The sequence below is a fragment of the Atractosteus spatula genome, chromosome 3 (assembly GCF_055471065.1).
Source record: "Atractosteus spatula isolate fAtrSpa1 chromosome 3, fAtrSpa1.hap1, whole genome shotgun sequence".
NCBI lineage: Eukaryota > Metazoa > Chordata > Actinopteri > Semionotiformes > Lepisosteidae > Atractosteus > Atractosteus spatula.
This window is the reverse complement of record NC_142708.1, coordinates 37,446,611-37,465,810: the sequence shown is the minus strand read 5'-3', so window position 1 is coordinate 37,465,810 and position 19,200 is coordinate 37,446,611. Positions and strand designations below refer to the sequence as shown.

The following is a 19,200-nucleotide window of genomic DNA, read 5'->3' as shown; positions in this document are numbered from 1 at the left end:
AAGAAATGTTTGTTAAAAGAAAAGTCCGGCACCAGCTGGATTCGATCACACAACCTCCCAGTTGCTAGTCACGCACCTAGACCAGTCGGCTAGAAGACAGCTCGCATGAACAGGCAGGCGAAAAAGCCCTACACAGCCCTGTCGCAGTACACGAATACCGTTATTAAATTCTTGAGATACGCGATTCCATATTATATTCCCTTTTAATCAAATTCTAAAAGTATGCTTGTTGACTCCGGTATCATGTTAGTTAAAGACTTCAAAGCTTAAAATGTTTAGGGAGAAATGGAATACTGGTGTGTATTTTTTTCTTTAAAGTACCAAGACCAGCTACAGTATATACTGTATGTTTATGTTCCAAAATTAATATCGTTTATGGCCTTCACACGCGTTACAGTATGCTCCTATTCTTTTTATGCTCAGCTACTAAGATTTCCCTTCAGTGGTAAAATTCAATATCTACAACGGGCACAGCAAAGACGTTTTTACTGTAAGTCTTTCTACGACAGACCAACGGACCACGAGTGCCCCTGTCGGTCAACCAATCACGTACTGCGGTGCCACGCGTCATCTTGCGTCATACTGAGCGACGTCACCTGCGGTACGTGTCTGTGACGCGCACTTTGAATGGCTGCATCTGTACATTTCTGCCTGTCTCAGGTTTGCTTAAGACCACCTGGATGTTCCATAGCACTGCTGGAACAATGTTCTGTGAACAAATGTGACAAAAGTTGAACTTTTTGGTAAATGTACACAGCGTTATGTTTGGAGAAAACACAACACTGCTTACAGACACCAAAACCTCATCCCAACTGTGAAGCATGGTGGAGGGAGTATAATGGTGTGGGGCTGCGTTGCTGCCTCAGGGTCTGGACAGCTTGCAATCATTGAGGGACCAATGGATTCCAAGTTGTATCAGGAAATTCCACAGCAGAATGTCAGGGTGTCTGTCTCTTGATCTAAAACTCAAAAGAAGTTGTGTCATGCAACATGACAGTGATCCAAAAGACAGGAGTAAATCAACAATAGAGTGGCTCAAACAGAAGAAATTCCATATTTTAGAATGGCAAATCTGACCTCAATCCCGTTGAAATGCTGTGGCGTGATCTGGAGCAGGCCATTCAAGCAAGACATCCCAAATATATACATGAACTGAAACAGTTTTGTATAGAGGAATGGGCCAAAATACCTCCTAAACGCTGGTCTGATCAGCAGCTACAGAAAGTCTGGTTGAGGTCATTGCCAATAAAGAAGGTTCCACTAGTTACTAAATATAAAGGTTCACCTACTTCTTCCATCAATGACCTTGATTGTTTAAACAATTTGTTCAATAAAGTAAAATGTTGTGTGCTGTTTGTTAAATAAGACTGTCTTTTTTATTATTATGACATAGATGAAGATCAGATCACATTTTAGGAGCCATTCATGCAGAAATCCAGATAATTCTGAACGGTTCACAAACTTTTTCTCACAACTGTACAACTGAGTATGATGAATGACAATAATCAAGGATACAAGTTTCTGGAGGCCTTCATATTGCATTGGATTGACAAAACACAAATATAAAAACTATGGTAATGAACATCTTTTATGCATTATGACAAGAAATAAGATATAGCAATAATGACTATATGTTAGGACTAATGATAGTATAAAGTAATAAAGTGCACAGGATTAATATTAAATTCTTTTTATTTTGGAAAACAAAATGGGTGCAATCTCTAATGATTTATGCTAATAATGACATTTTAATTACTTGAGTTAACAATGTTTTTTTTTGCCATTAAATTGTATCTTCATTTAGATACCGATGGATGCAATGAAAGCTAGCTCAGGTCTAAACCTAAAACCTGCATCTAAACAGACATCTTTTGAGCTTGTCATTCAAAATATTTCACCACTTATGATTATAAAAATATACAGGCATTTGTGAAACAGTTGCAGATATGGATAAGTCATACTTAATTAGAACCTTGACAAAGATTACTAAATAAACACCCAAAAGATATGGTTTTTCTTGGCAGAATAATCTCTAGAGGTTCAAGTATGCAGCAGCTATTTGCCTTTGCAATGTCCTTATTGACACCACAACATGTTGAATGAACTTAAAGGGCACAAGTATTTATTTAGAATTTTCTACAACACTAATCTTAGGATAAAATACTTCATAAGTAAAACAACAAGAACTGAAGGGGGTAGCTATGTCAGTGTGTGGGAAAACTAGTAGAAGTAGAAGTTGAATTCCATGCTGAAAATTAAAAAGAAGAGAAAGAAAATGTGTTTCAACTGTTGACCTTCTATGTCTACCTTCTTTTTCAGAAATAATAACAAGGTTTTTAACAGCACTTGTTTATATTTTATATAAACCACAAACTATTTTTTGTTATAATCTTAAGTGCCAAGGTGAATTATGAGGAAAGCTTTCTTTATGTAAAACATAACATTTATTTATGAAATGAAGAAAATGCAATAAATGCCATCTATCTATAAATGTATTAACTATACAGTATATTGAGTGTAAATATTGAATCTAAGACTACTTGCTAGTAGTAGTAGTAGTACTATTATGTATACAGTCACCTCAATCATCTCAGTAAATTTACTGTGTAAATGTACCTTGGTGACTGGTTTTGTGTGCATTCCTAATAGCTAAGGTACATTCTTTAAGAACAGTCAAGTTAGCTGTGATTGAGAAAGTTAAAAGTCTCACTTGCTCTATCCTTTCAATGTTCATTTGGGTCAGTTACTGTATGTATGATTCCATTCAAAAACTGTGTCTTTAAAAATCTTAATCCCCTTACTAAAGTACCACATTTTAAGTTTTCAGAATTTATGCACACTGTAATAAACAATCTCCAAGTAAAAAACACATGCTAAATAATTATGGAAAGTAATTTCAAATGAAAACCTAGAAAAATGGGTTGGATAAGAAGCGTCTTAATTTCAATCTTGATTTCAGGCTGTAACTTTGGTAAAGATGTGTAGACATTCTAAAGGTACTATATAAAACTGAGTATTCAGAGTATGTTACAAGATGGAGAAAGGAGGATTGAAAGCATAACTTAAAGTGAACACAGGATACACAGATCCTGCCATTCAAAATGCACGGTAAAACCCTGTACTGTGTATTTCCACGCCCAGGCTACTGATTGGTACGTGATTGGCTGGCCAAAATGACCGACGGGTGGCACTAGTGGTGCATTAGTTGTAAGTGAAACGATTGCTGCTTTTAATCTCTTTACTGTGGATGTTTATCTGTTTAATAATATATATTAATATGGAAATTTACAACTAAAGGGAAAGTTTGGTTACGGAACATAAAAATAAGAGGAGCATAACGTCTCTGAACATCAAGGCTGGTAGTGGTAGTTTAAATTAAAAATGCACCACAGTATTCCACTCTTCATAAACATTTTATGCATCAGTCTTTCACTCTGTCACTTACTGCGGTTATTTTGGAAAAGTCTTGATGTGTTCATTCTGACTATATTAAGTTTATATACTTTATAAAAAGCTATATGTTTTAACCTTTTCTATTAATACTTGCGCTCATTATCGCAGTAATAAAACGTCTATCATTTACAATGCACTAAATAGGGAATATAATATCAATTTGCCAATCTAAAGAATTTAATAAAGATATCAATTTAAGGATTTAAATATATTTATTTACATAGCTGGTAGTAATTCCGTAGTCCATTTTAAACATGTTTTATTTTTAATTTGACCCATTCAATTACTTTCGAAACGTTGTTAAGCTGTTAGTTTCAGCTATGTTTCTGAGTGGCCTGGTGGTGCAGTTGGTTTGTTAAGAGGAACGTCATATAAGTAGTTCAGGTGGGTAGCTGCATCAGCACGCGTAGGCTGCAAAGGAACAAGTAGTAGGTTTATTCCATGCTGAAAAAAGAAGAAAGAAAACACAACGTTTCGGCCGTGGAGCCTTCTTCAGGTGTGAGAAAGACAAGGCAGTAAGCAAAGGTAAAGTAGCGGGAGAACAAAGGCTGGGAGAGAGGAGGAGTGAGAGGCGGGAGCAGGGGACAGAAAGAGAGGCCTATCAAGAGGTGTCAAGTCAGAATAGGTGTAGAGAGGTGTGAAATGAAACTTCCAATGAATGGAGAAAATTTAGAAGAAAAGTAGTCTGTCGTTAAGAGAAGGGGGAAGGTGTGATCCTAGCTGCAGGATAATTTTGGTTTCTGTAGTCTTTCTGATGTAAGAGTTCGGAAAACCATCTTTGAGAACACAGACGGAGAGATTAGAGTGGTCATGGCTGTCAGAGGTGAAATGAGAAACAATGGGCTCAGAGAGATCTTTAATCTTCACAGCCCTGACATGTTCTCTGAAGTGGTCTCCGAGTCTCCTTCCTGTTTCTCCAATGTAGATGGCTGGGCATTTACTGCAAGAGATACAGTAAATAAGGTTGCTGGAGGTACAAGATGCCATCTGGGTGATCCGGAATTGTCCTGAGGGGCCTAGAATGAGTGTAGTGTTTGTTAGATGTGATACAGCAAGCTCTGTTGCAAAGTAAAGTGCCTGGTATGGATGGTTGCTGAGGGTGGTCAAGGGAGCTGTGAACAAGAAGGTTGCACAGATTAGGTGATCGGCAATATGAGATGATGGGGCAGTCAGAAAAGAGGGCCCCGATGGAGGGATCATCCTGTAGGATGGAAAAGTTGTCGTTAATAGTCCTGGGGATAGGAAGTGTGTTCCTGTTATGTTGACAGTATTCAACAGTGGGTGAATGTGTTTGTTCATTTACATTTTTATGTAACCCTATTAGTGTAACTGTAGGGTTCGTGTGACAGAGGTTAACACTCTGCCGGTACGGAATGGAACTGGATGGAGACGGTTATTCTTTTTCTTGGCAGTTTATTAGAGAACAGCCGCACTTAGAACTTTGTGTCCACACCACACGTGTTCTCTCTCTCCGAACTTCTTGCTCTCCCCCTTTCCTCATCTTTTTCTCCCCCCATAACCAATCAGACAGCATGGAGTCACAGTACGATGAGCCTAGCCACCAACTGGACCATAAAACTCCAAACAACTCAAAAACACTTCAAACCGCTCAACTGAACAAAACATTAACAGGACCTAAGCTTACATTAATATCACTTAAAAATGAATACGTTGTACTAAATAAAAAACAAAAATAATTGTTAATACACAATATTTACTATTTTATTTTTTAAGAAGGAGTCTTTGTTAGAAGAAAAACTTGTGCCCTAAACATGTCTTGAACACGGATCGCCAACATACTTATATGACGGAACAAGTAATCAGTTTATTTATAAATGTTGTCAATATCTAGTACTTGGGGGCATTTTCAGAAACCTTCATTTGAATATAGTGGATCCCCGGTGACATGCATAATGAAAGAAAGCATTATGCTAAAAATTTTACAGCCTCATTATTGACTTCTGCTACTGATGCAGCCATTCAAAATGCATGGTACAACCCCATACCACATGCAATTACCCACAGTTCACTGCATTGTACCGCAGTACGTGATTGGCTAGCCAAAATGACCAACAGGGGCACTCGTGGTGCATTGGTTGTAAATAATTTAATCTCTTTACTGTGCATGTTTTAATCCACATAGTATTGAACATTTATATGGAACTTTACAACTAAAGGGAAATTTTAGTAGCTGAGCATAAAAAGAAGAGGAGCATAACCCATTTGAAGGTCATAAACAATATTAATGAAGGAACATAAACATTTTATCTAAACTGTATATGGATGGTATTGGTAGTTTAAATGAAAAATACACACCAGTATTCCACTTTATTCATTCATTCATACATTTTAAGCATCAAAGTTTTTCATTCGGTAACATACTGTGGTTATTTTGGAAACGTTTTTACGTGCTTCTTCTGACTATATTAAGTTTATATACTTTGTAAAAAGTTATAATGTTTTAACCTTTTCTGCGAATACGCTTGTTACTGCAGTAAACAAAAAGCATACTTTTTAGAATTTGATAGGGAATATAATATATATATATAATAGGGATATCATTATATTCATATACTGTATCTCAAATCCTGCTAAACTAAAACTTAGACACTAGAAGAGTATTATTGGACAATGTTGTGAGGCTCTGGCAGAATTTCTCAGTAAACTGAAGAGTTATAGAGGAGACACGTTGTGTATTGCCTCTTTTTACACTTATAAAAAAGATCATTCCAATGTTAATGAGACATTGAAGATATTATTGTAGTACATTCACCTGGCGCTGCAGCTGAAGAGCACCCGGCTGGCGTACATGGTGAGGGGCAGGACGGGAGTAGTAGTGGTCAGGGCGGGGACTGCCACTTACCACTGCGGCTGACCTATTTGCAAAATGGGCGTACAGTTTGGTGAGATCACCCAAATTCTTGTAAATAGTTTAGTGGTTTTGCACCCCTTTTATACTTGTACCCAATTACCACCCTCTCCCTGTGTAACTACCCGAATATACCCCAGTGTGTTGCTCTCTCTCTCTCTCTCACTCTCTTTGGTGCTCGCTCATTCTCTCACTCAGTTCAATCCAAGGTGCTTTATTAGCATGACCGATGGGTACAATCAGTGTTGCCAAAGCAAATAAACAAAACAAAAAATAAAAATAAAATCTATAGACATATTACAGACATTTAAACAAAGATATATCATAAAATATTTACATATACTGTAAACATATTGAGCATTATTGGGAGACAGGCTCACTGTTCCTCAGGAGATCACATACTGGGCTGCCAGTTCAACTGAGTTCCCTCCTCCCACAACCAGTACGATTAGGAATCATTGTGATTCTGGCAGGTGTGGTACCTGTGATTAGATTTCTGAACATGTTCAAAGCTAAGTCATTTATTAATAACAATGAATAATTTCAAACTGCTACTACTGTCATTATCACTGATAATAAATATTATCAACACTATATTGAATTTGTTGGTATTTCTAAATATCACAAAATGTTCAACGTTCACATCCTTGCAAAACAATCATGATGTTCTCATCCAATCTAAGGTCTGATGTTTTTTTTTATTTTGAAACCATGATCTTGACAAACTCGTTCAGAGCGCCCTACATTACAAACATTCTTTGCGAAATTCGTTAAGTTAAACAAATGAAGGAAGGAGGGTTATTTTTACAATTGGCACTCTGAGATTCTGACTGATTTAATTCCCCTCATTCAGCTGAAATCATGCAGTAGTTACAGTAAGGCAACAAGTAATAGGTTTATTCCATGCTAAAAAGAGAAGAGAAAAAACACAACGTTTCGGGTGTTTTCAGAAGAGACCACTTGTGAAAACTCCAGCTGAATCCCCAGATTTAAAAGCAATAGAGATCGTATGGCATTCCCGACTCAAACAAGTGCTGTACAGTGATATAGACAAGGGTAATGTCATCCCCATAAAACAACGTGCTTATCGCGCAAATCCTGCTAAACTAAAAATTAGATAGAAAAAGTGTATTATTGGACAATGTTGTAAGGCTCTGGCGGAATTTCTCTGTAAACTGAAGAGTTAAAGAGGAGACATGTTGCATATCGCCTCTTTTTACACTTGTAAAAAAGAACATTCCAATGTAATTTGACACAGAAGATATTATTAATAATGTAGCAATTTTGGGCTCACGTGGGTATGCAGCTGAAATGTCACTGTTTAAACTAATAAGAAATTAGATTGCTCTCTGAAAATGCTCTTTTTCCTGTTTGTTTAAAGTTATACTGAGAAGTGGTATAACACCTGTAGAAAACATTATTTTATTTCTGTACGGAATGTGTGTTGCGTTTACAAAATTAAAGTGTTTCAAATGTTTAATTAAGAAGTAAAAAGAACTTACAGCTTACACAAAGACTTAAACTACAGTATGGAAAAACAAGTGTTAAGGAAAAACAGGACATTTGATTGCTGGTTACCTTATATTTATTTTAAAAAATGAAATAAAAAATAAGATACAATGACGTGTTCCTGCCTTACTCAAACATTGCGTGACTTTAAAAGCTGTAAAAAATGGTTTAGATAGCAGAAAGTCACCTTGCTCTTACAAGCAGCTTTTAAGCATACTGACAATACAACTTTGTCTGTCAGTGAAAAAAATGACTGCGGGCACTTTTCCTTCCCCCCTAACCCTATTCTACTCGTACATGAGAATATACCTTAGGGGTATGTATGAGTAGAATAGGGTTAGGGGGGAAGGAAAAGTGCTAGCAGTCACTGAATAAAGTGTTTTGAATTAAACCGGATTTAACAGCTGTTAAGCATACTGTAGTTTTTATTAACACAACACAACTTTGTCTGTCAGTGAAAAAAATGATGGCAGGCACTTTTCCTTCCCCCCTATATTGTTATGTATGAGTACAATAGGCAAACCTTCCAATGAAAGACAGTCCCCCTTCCTCCCACGGACAGATTGACAAATGTTTTCACAGCCTTCTCTTTGTCACAGCCTTCACTCAAATTACCCAGACTGTAACCACAGGAATAAAGCTTTGTGCCCGTCCTCTCCGAACCTGAAAATACTACAATAGATATTTCTAAATATCACCTATGCGGGTTGCTCGCATGGACTTGATTTGGGCAGTATTTTTTACACAGAAGACTGACAGCTTTGCGTTGTGAATCTCTTTTTCTCGTGGTTTTATTTAATGTGGCACTATGCACTGGGATAGGGGGATGCTGTTCATAAGCCAATAGCATTTAAACCACAACACCCATAAAGCCTCGCTTTGGGTTGTGAAACCTTTTAATTTTTTTTTAATACAGTAATACTACCAGCTATATAAATACACCTCGAACATTTGCCCACCAGCTAACACACAGAAGCAAACTGAATACAAAATGTACTTGTAAGAATAGCGATTACAAATATTAAAAAACATACTTGCTTTATACTGTTATACTGTACAGTGTATTAAAACACTCTATGGTCACTACAGTGTGTGTAATGCTGCCCACTAAACCTCTTTTCCACAATTTCACGAAGAGCAAGTTCACGTAGCTGATTCACAGCTGGATACAATTTTATCTTGCAAAAATTCAGATATTTGTCAACATATTTACTAAAACTATCCATCTTGGTATTTATGCATAATTAAAATATTTATGATGAAGTTGGAAGGGTGTGTACTTTTGTCCACCTGAGCAATCTTGTTTTGATAAAATATACCAACTTTTTCATTTTTAATGATTAACACTGTAATACACAGTTTAAAATATTAGAAGTCTAAAGAGTATACAACTCTTAACTGGAAAAAGATTGTCCCTCAGTAGTGTTTTCTGACGACAGCTCAAATGCTGTACATGAGACATTGAGCTTTATTAGCTCCTCCTGGCAGTTTTACAAGGTCTTACAAGGTGCTTACGGATACTATTATCATAATCTAATTTGCATACGGTACATAATGTGGTATATTGCGCCATGCCCACCACGTTTTACTGCAGCGTACCTCACTCATTTAGAACGGCTGTGTCTGTACCATAATGCACAGTATGTGGCTTTGCAGGCATTCCACAAACATTCTAGTCCTAGTGATCCCACAGGCACTCTAACTCGGGCAGAGCAACCTGGTTTTATGTAAATTTAAAACTGTAGTGACTAAAGTCTGAAGTTAGTTACTGTACCTGCAACAGTTACACATAGAAAGCTAATAAATGATACAACTGTGTAAAGTGTTATTAATAGGAAGATACTGTACATGAAAAGACTATTGTGAAATTTTGTGTCTAATTGCAAAGCCTAATCCTTGAATACTGATTTTAGAGACAATAGATAAAAAAAATTAAGCTTTGTTTGAATTTATGGCTTTGATATTGAGTTTGTCGGAAGTGATATAATCTATATAAGTCCATAATGTTGATGTCTGAAAATAAATTTAAAAACTAGTCAATAATGACAGGGATTTTTTTTGCAAAAAAGAGAAGTTGAAGAGAAAACTTTCTCTTTACCGAAGTAACTAATGATAGTTATGCTGAACACAGCTGCAAAGCACCAGTGAGGGCCTAAAAGAAACACAAAGAATGTTTTTAAGGCCTGTTTGTCCCAGTCCCAAGTATTCCATAAGATGTGGGTCACGCAATGGCCAATAATGAACAGCTTCTTTGAGAAAAGAAATTGGACACCTGCATATAAAACAGGACTACTGTAACATCATTTGACTGCAAACATTAGCAATAAACATCCTGAAAACACAGAGTACTGTTCACAGAACTCTGATTTAAGCATAGATTAAATCATTTTTAATCTATGCTTTCAGAAAAGTAGAGTAAATTATACAAGGATGGACTGAATAGATTTCTTAAAAATAGAAACAACGATTACATCTGAATTTGAAATTCATATCCTGTTTCAAAAACTTGATTTATTTAAGCTGTAAACAGCACAAAAATAGTTAATACATTTAAGAGACCTGCAAAATAAAAAAAATATCAAATTGATCAAATCCATTCACATGGAATACATGCCATAAGGTTACTATCACTTCATAAGCAACTTTCTTACTGATGTTGATTTCACATAAGTATTTGAAAGAAATGAAATAGCATTAGAGATCTACACATATGTATTAACATTGACCAGATTTTTTTACATACAAATAGTTCATTTGGATCCACTTCCTACAGTACACCCTACACACAAAAAATTAGAAAATTGGAAAAATGATCCAATATGTCAAATTGCAGCCAAAATTTAAAATTTAAATTTTAGATTAGTTGTAACATTCATTATTTAATAATGTAACAGAAGAGTAATAGTCAGAATCCATAAAAAGATGTAATCATTCAAAATGCACGGTAAAAACCTATATTGCGCTGCAGGGTTGCAGGTTGCCACAGTACATGATTTGCTGGCCAAAGATGATTGACAGGTGGCACTTATGTTGCATTAGTGAAACAACTGCTTCATTTAATCTCTCTACTGTGCATGTTTAAATACGCTTAATATGGAATTTTACAACCAAAGAGAAATTTTGGTAGCATGAAAATAACAGGAGTATAACGTCTCTGAACGTCATAAACGATGAAAAAAACATAAAACTGTAGGTCACACCCATGCCTGTCCTGGATAAAGTGGTTAGAAAATGGATGGGCAGGTGGATTTATACTTGTAAAAACATTTCAATTTAAATGCAATATGGAAGATATTATTGATATTAATAATGAACATGAAAGAGTTTGCAAATGTGGATACTGTCAATGGCGGGGGTAAACTCAAGCCTCACAACCAAATTGTATATATATATATTTATAATTAAAATCTAGAATATCAATGTGGTATTAAAATGGCCAGTGAAAAATTCATTGGAGCGTGCAAAAAGGTCTATGTTTAATCAAAGCGAAATGCATGTTATACTTTTAACAAGCTGTCTCTTGGAGTGCTTTCAGTGCATTCTTTGTGTATTTCCTAATCGCAGCAGGGGGAGGGTTTGTGGGGGAAGGTTTAGGCTGCAATTGAATTGGGACTCTCTATTCTTCACACCTGAAAGAAACATTCACAGCCAAAACATTATGTTTCTTTTCTTCCCTTTTCAGTATGGAATAAACCTTTACTTGTTCCTTTGCAGCCTATGCATGGTGACGCAGCTTTCTACTTGAATTCTCGGTTCTTGACTGAGTAGGCTTTGGAGAAATTTACAACCATTTTTATTTTCTTTGTGATGCAAGTTTGAAGAGTGATGACAAATTAAACCAATTTTAAATATAATGTTTACATTGATGTTTTTCTTAATTTTATATATCACAGTATATTTACTTGACATTCACGATCACTTACGTGTAGGGAGGAGTGTCAGATGTCAATGAGAAGCCCCCCCACACACACACAGACTGACAAAGCAATTTGGAAGGGTTAACTAACCATTGAAAAGGGTGTACCTGCAGCAGCCAAAAATTAAAAAATCATAGCTGTAACAAACTGTCACATTTCACTTCCTTGTGTAACAATCGTGATGTTTCCGAAATATAAAGCTTCTAAATTTTTGAAGAATTTTCTACAGCAGCACCTGTGTCAATGTAAGTGGTTTTATCATAAATAATATAATAATTATTATTATTAATAATAATAATTAACAAATAATATAATACATCAAATTCCAAAAAGATTAACTACAGAACGTCTTCTTTTTCTGTTTCAACTTAATGGGGCAAATATAAAGTCAAATCAGTCAGAATCTCAGAGTTTAACAAGTGTCAAAAACATTTCACATAAAAAAACATAAAGAAAACCTTACTCAGGCAGACAGATTTTAAATTCTTCAAACAAAATTAGCTCTGTAAGGTTTGTCAAAATCAGATTCTTTGCAAGTAGTACACAACTTCACAAAAGATTTATCTCATCCTAACAAAAGTTTGATTTTTTTTAAATAATTTCGAAACCTTGGATGGTATGCCTCAGGTACTAATTCACAGTGTAAGCTAAACAAAACAGCTGCTAGGCACACCGAGATCTTGACATGCAGGTGTGGAGTAGAGTGAACAGCTTCTGTTTTAAATGGTTTTGGATTTGTGTTAAGATTTGTATCTGTTGTAATGAATAGAATTCAGCTTCTGATTTTTAAAGTTTAAGTTTTTAAAGTCATGCAATGTCTAAGTTAGACAGGGGCATGTCATTTTTTTCTTATTTTAGATTTTCTTGAAAAAAATGTTTAAAAAATCAGCTTCCCACATTCACCTTGCCGTAACTATAGTGGGGATGTAGTATATTAGGAGGCTTGTTCAGGATCTGTTTGGTGGAGCTGATATTTTTTCCTTGGTTCATGTGTGCTGCACTTGGGGTTGTTTTAGTTTGTAGTGGTCCTTTGTATTACAGGTATTACAGTACTACAGTTTGTATTACTGGTAATTGTGCTATCCATTGTGGCTTTCGGTTTATAGAATTTTACTCTAGACCCAACTTTGGAGCAGTTTGAGAAATGTCACAAGACAGATGTTTAATTGATAGCGAGTTTTAGTCTTTTGGCTTGCTGGGGACATCAGATGTTAAATTGAAGAAGGAGACACCCACACTCCCGAACAGACAAAGATGATAAAGGTGATAAAAATCCATTCAAAAGGGTGCAGTGTGGTATCACAAAAGCTCAATTAAATGAGAGCTACAGTACAATCAGACAGATTTTAAATTTTTTAAGTAACTTTCACTGTTTGTCAAATTCAACTACTCTGCGCAGTACACGACTTCTGAAAAGGTACCTTTTTCTCTCCTGCACACTCATCACAGGTTTATTGTTTATAATTCTGAAACTTGGACAATATGCCTCAGGGACTCATTCATAGTATAATCAAAACAACCCCAACCGGGTTTCACCTCCCACTGTTCCACACATGCAAATCCCATGAAGTCAGATCCACAGATATACCGAAACAGTAGCGCACACAGCAATGAACAGCATTGTATACAAAATACTGTATGTAAAGTATGAGATTGTATGGTTTCAAAGCCACTACAGTACAGTATGTGTGAAATGTTTTTTTTCTTAATACAAATTTAAAGTTAAATTTCCCATTGCTCAATTTGTATTCAGACAAACTATTTTACACATCCGGTGTGTCTTCTCTGTAACTCTTCAGTTTACAACCATGGTCATTCATTATTAATATTATTAACAATATGTTCTGTATTGCATTTAAATTGGAACGTTTTTACAAATAGAAAAAGAGGCTCAATGTGTCTCCTCTATAACTGTTTAGTTTACAGAATAATTCCCGCAGAGCCACACACCATCGTCACAACATAGTACACAATTGTGGCTTGCTTAAAGGTGTAACACATCTGTCTGGTTTCAACATATTGATAAGCTCTTCTACGGTTACTGGCAATCGTAAAAATAACCTTTCTTCCCTCCTTTAACTTAATTCCGTGAAGAAATCCTTAATCACGAAACCATCACTAATAATAATCCATCCAGATACAGACACTAAAACTGAAGCCAACAACAAGCTATAATAGTTGACTATTTTTATGTATTTGGCTACGTAAGAAACAAACTGAAAGTAATTCTCTGATCAGGCTCTGAACCGCCTGGAAGCAGTGTGCTACATTACAGTCCATTGGCCATTACCACTATAAGGACAATAAAAGTTTTTTTTTTTAAATGTCAAAATGTTTCCAAAACATCTGCTTGTGATATTTTAGCTGTTTAGTTACATGATTCCATATTAATATCACTATCAAGTGGTATTAAAACTTTTTTTTACAATAACAGCAACTGGTGTTCTTACTACATATTCTTAGAAAAGGATTAAACATTATTTAACTTTTTATGAAGTACAATACATAAAACTTTATAATGTTAGAACAAGCATGTTAAAACCATAACCCACTGTAAGTCACCATGTTAAAGACTTTGATGTATAAAATATTTATGAAGAAGGTGAAATACTGTTGTGTACTTTTTATATTTAGCTACCACTACCATCTACTGTGCATACATGAGGCTCAAAGAAGCAACATCACATTCACAAGCTAAAGTATAATAATAAACTCTTTTTATATATACAACTGAGCAATCTTAATTTTATAAAATATACCTTAGAAAAAGATTTTGCCTCAGCACTGACCGGGCGTTTTCTGGCAACAGCCGAAATGCTCCACACACGACATTAAGCTTTCACTGCTCCATCTGGCAGTTTTACAAAGAAGTGCAAACACAAAAGTTTTATAAAGTAGTAAAGTCCCACAACTGAGTATTTTTAAAAAGCTGCGGTACTCCGCAGCCCCTGAGCTGCAAAGTACTGCATTATCCCCCGTGCATTCTGAATGGCTCTATCTGTAACCCCACAGCTCACAACTGGCAACCCACTGAAGCTAAGTAGGTGTGAGCCTGGTCAGTACCTGGATGAGAGACCTCTTGGGAAAAAACTAAGCTTGCTGCTGGAAGTGGTGTTAGTGAGGCCAGCAGGGGGCGTTCACCCCCATACGCTATACTGTAAAAAGGCACAGTCCTACAGATGAGACGTAAAACCAAGGTCCTGACTCTCTGTAGTGATTAAAAATCCCAGGGTGTTTCTCAAAAAGAGTAAGGGTGTTACTGTCTTTACCAAATTGGCGCCATCTTTCGGATGAAATGTCAAACCGAGGTCCTGACTCTCTATGGTCATTAAGAATCCCAGGGTGTTTCTCAAGAAGATTAGGGGTGTCACCCCGGCGTCCTGCCCAAATTTCCCATTGGTCTTTACTATTCATGGCCTCCTAATAACCCCCATCTCTAAATTGGCTTCATCACTCTGTTCTATGGCTCTATGGTTGCCGTCGGATTATCCAGGTGGATGCTGCACAGTGGTGGTGGTGGAGGGAAGCCCCCATTACCTGTAAAGAGTTTGAGTGGAGTGTCCAGAAACTGAGTGTAAGCAAGTATTGTTATTATTAATGACATTTAATGTAATATCCCTGTGTACCATGTAGCACTGTTTTGTCTACATTATTTTTAAATTGTAGTGACATACAAGACAGTTAACAAGACCAATAGTGTTTTATTAACTTATTTTATTTTAGTACTTTAAAGTTATGTTAAGATGATGCAAATATGACATTACATAATTTAAAAATAGTCAAATGCCAACTTAATGTATGTAGAATTTAATACACTGTACAGGCATGCTGGATAATACTACACTATGCTATTGAATAATGCAGATGTGCATATATGGCAAGCTGCTTGACATTTGGATTCTCATAGATTTTGAGTAAAGTTGAGTAGAATTGAGTTTGTTTTTGCATCCACCTATATACACAACATTTTATTTTCTGCAATAACTCTGATTAAATGCAGTCAATTCAACCAAGAAGAAGAGGATGGACAAAGGAAGAACTTTCTGTTCAAACATTATGTAGGCTGTATATGTGCTAAACGGTCTACAGGTTAACTGGTAAGTGGTGAATTATTTAAAAGGGAGTACTGCAAGAAAAGCATTCACCACATCTGTCAGACTTCCTTTTAGAATCATTTGTGAGTTATTACCAGATGTGTTTGTTCTCCATACATACCAACTACGTAATGGGTCAAATTGTCAGCCAAGATTTAATTAAGGAAGCACTTCAAAGAGAAACCATCTAGATGAGTTATTTTTATTTCTATGTTGGGTAAAGTGTGCTTGCATTTCAAATGATAAATTATACAAAATATGAGCAGAGAAGTGGCTAAAAGCATTTTCACCAAATGGTATTAGTATTGCAAAGTGTTTTATTACACTATTTTAAAATAAAAGCCTGTTAAAGAATGTAGAACAAAGCCATCAGTAAACTTCTTGGAAAAACAAACAGCATTACCCTGTAGCTAATTTTAGAAGAGTAGCATATTTCTGTTTGTAACATTTGAAGTCTGTTAGCTGCCATTGCCTATAATGTTTAATTAAAATAAAAATAAATGACATTTTTTTATATTTAAATGTTTTATAAAGAAACATAACTGCAATAAGACATACATTTGCCAGATTTATATACAGATTGGTAAAATGCTGTACATAATTTTGTACATAATATATTTTATCAAACTGAGGGAAAAATGCTTTCATTCTTTCACTCTAGCAATTACCAAAATAGCCCATAAATGCTGATCCCACTAGGATAGGCTTTAATTGGGTCAGTCTCAATATAATTATTGTTTGTACAGAAAATAAAAAGGTCAGAGCTAACTGCCATATAAAGACTTATGCATGAAAAAATGAAGATCACAGGAAAGGCTTCCACAACAAACCACTTAAAACAATGACTAAAAATCTAAGAAAGTAAGACTTACAAGCAATTTCACCACTTCACTGTTTTAACATGTCTTAAGCAGAATACTGCAAACCTTCCTTTGGTCTACAGTTTAAGACTGAGTGTAATTGATTTGAAAACTAAGAAAGTTTAACATTTTTTATCAGTTTGAATCTGTGAATGCACCCAATTTGCTCCATTTTAGTAATTTCAGTCATGTCCTGTGACATTCCAGGATGAATCTGCACACGTGGCAAACAATGAAAGTAACCAAGAATATGATGCAGAACTCAATGAATTGTAGACCATAGAGATTTAATAACAACCTTTCAATGTGTCCAGTTATTTATAATTACAGTGTGAAACTCTCAATGAGTACTTACTGTCCAGCTTCGTGTAATATGGGTGCAGGACAGAGAAGATAATTATCCCGTACCACACTTGGCTTCTCATCTGAAAAATGAGGGATTGCATGAGTTCCTTATACAGTGCTGGTTAATGAATTGTAGAATAAACTTGTTTCCAGGTGTATAATATTTAATAATTTTTCAAAAGCAAGGGACATTAAATTCCGATGCAGAGGTGACATGCATTATCAAGATTATAAATATATTCTAGAAAATTAACTTTGTGCCATAATCCATACTATTTTATGACAATTTGTACAGTGAGCACAAGTTCATGTAGATGTCACCTTCCACACCACAAGAGGATTTTTAAATGCCTAAGATTCTGTGAGCTGAGTTTTGAGATTCAGGCATGTGCTTTCCATCTGCAGCACTTTTATAGCAAGATGTGATTATGCTTGTCCACAATTATAAGATGTCCTTCTTCTAAGAGGCTCACACCCATGTGGGTACAGCAAAACACTGTGTCTTGAAACCACATGGAACCTCTGAAGAGGCCTGATAAGTACACATCTGCTAGCAGTGGAGTCCCTGGAGTGTGAGGCAAATGTTAGGAATTTTACAGTAAAATGGACATACTGTAAATAGATGCAAATATGTGTAAAAATTTAGAAGATTTTTTTCTAAAAATAAGGTAGTCCAGACAACAAATATGCCATCCTGAATATAATGACATAAGCTTTTTTGAGTTCAATTGGGTCCTCAAAGTATGTTTTTAAAGTTATTAGACATAAATATGAGTTGTCGCTTTTTCAAAATATTCTGAAACATTTTCAGTAATTCACAATTTTTCGACAACTGAAAGGAACAATGACTTGACAAACAGATCTATAAAGTGAAGGATGCAGCTACCTACTAGATCTGTAAGTATATTGCTTCTATAAAAAGTTTGATACTAAAAACTATAATATTAGATCATTTTAATTAACTATATGTGACTATACCGATAATCCATTTCTGTTTCCATGACTGACAATAATTGTTAATATTTTCAGCATCTGAAGTTGTTAAAAAAGGTGCAAGGAAAATAATTGAATTGGTCAAAGTTATGTAAAATAATCAATCTAAATTATATTAGTGCCATAAAATGTTGACTCTTTAGAATACTTCAAGAAATTTGATTCATATGATCAGTAAACTACCTACACATATAAAGGCCTAGACAGAAAAAGCGTCCTCCTCATTTGTTACCTTTCTGATGATTTTATTGTCAAAGGATATAAGTAATAAATCATTAACTTATTTTGATACAGTGGTAATATTTGACCTCTCTTTCATTGTTCTACTATGCTCCTGTAAATATACAGACATTACCTGCCCAGAAGAGATAGCAAAAACAGGAGATAAGAGTATTTTTTAGAAAGTTTTTTTAAGATCAGAACTTCAGTTCCTCTATTTGTCCTATTGAAAAATATTTAGTAGCATATTTGGCAAAGCCAAAATGCAGAAATTCCATTTATTACTGTGGTTCACCAGTTCAAATTTGAGAAATATGTATTGGTAATGTATTTCTGGAAAAATTGATACAGTATGGTATTTCTGAAGATGAAACGTACAATTATTACACAATTATACAAGGAATTAAACATTAACATGTATCATGAGGAAAATGCTCTTTTACATTACCAAATGGTTAATGGAGAAATCCATTGCTATCTCTCTAGCACATGTAGGAAACAAAAGTCAGATATACAACAAAAAGTGTCAATGATACTTAAAGAGGAGCTTCTACAGTAGTACCTGATAGTCTTTGGACAAGGCTAGTCCACATTGTTCCCAGAATGCACAACCTAATGGCAAACTTGTGATAACTTTTGTACTGAAGTCTACACTCTTTATATGTAGTATGAATCTTCCTCTTTCAAATCCAATAAAGCAAACAGAACACTTGTTTGCCCACTGCATAACTTTTTAGTCATACCTTCTCATGATTTAAACAACCTGGAACAAAACAGTACTTTGTAGTATTAGATGTTTACATTTTCACAATCATAGCTATCGCAACTTAGATACATTTGCTTCAACATTATCAGGAGGAGTAGGTTTATGTGGAATAGGTAAGATGCTTTTATTTTAACATCGGGTGTCATATTACTGAAATGAGAATAGAAAAGAAGTG

At 35.3% G+C, this 19,200-nt stretch overlaps 1 protein-coding gene across 1 annotated transcript in view; it reads right to left on the bottom strand.

The window, feature by feature from the left end:
* The window catches only part of antxr2a (ANTXR cell adhesion molecule 2a), a 234,761-nt gene that overhangs the window by 133,653 nt on the left and 81,908 nt on the right, over positions 1–19,200 (bottom strand). The window contains exon 10 of the mRNA XM_088911903.1: positions 17,058–17,127. Coding sequence (XP_088768029.1) covers positions 17,058–17,127 — 70 coding nt within the window. The remainder of the gene's footprint in view (positions 1–17,057; positions 17,128–19,200) is intronic.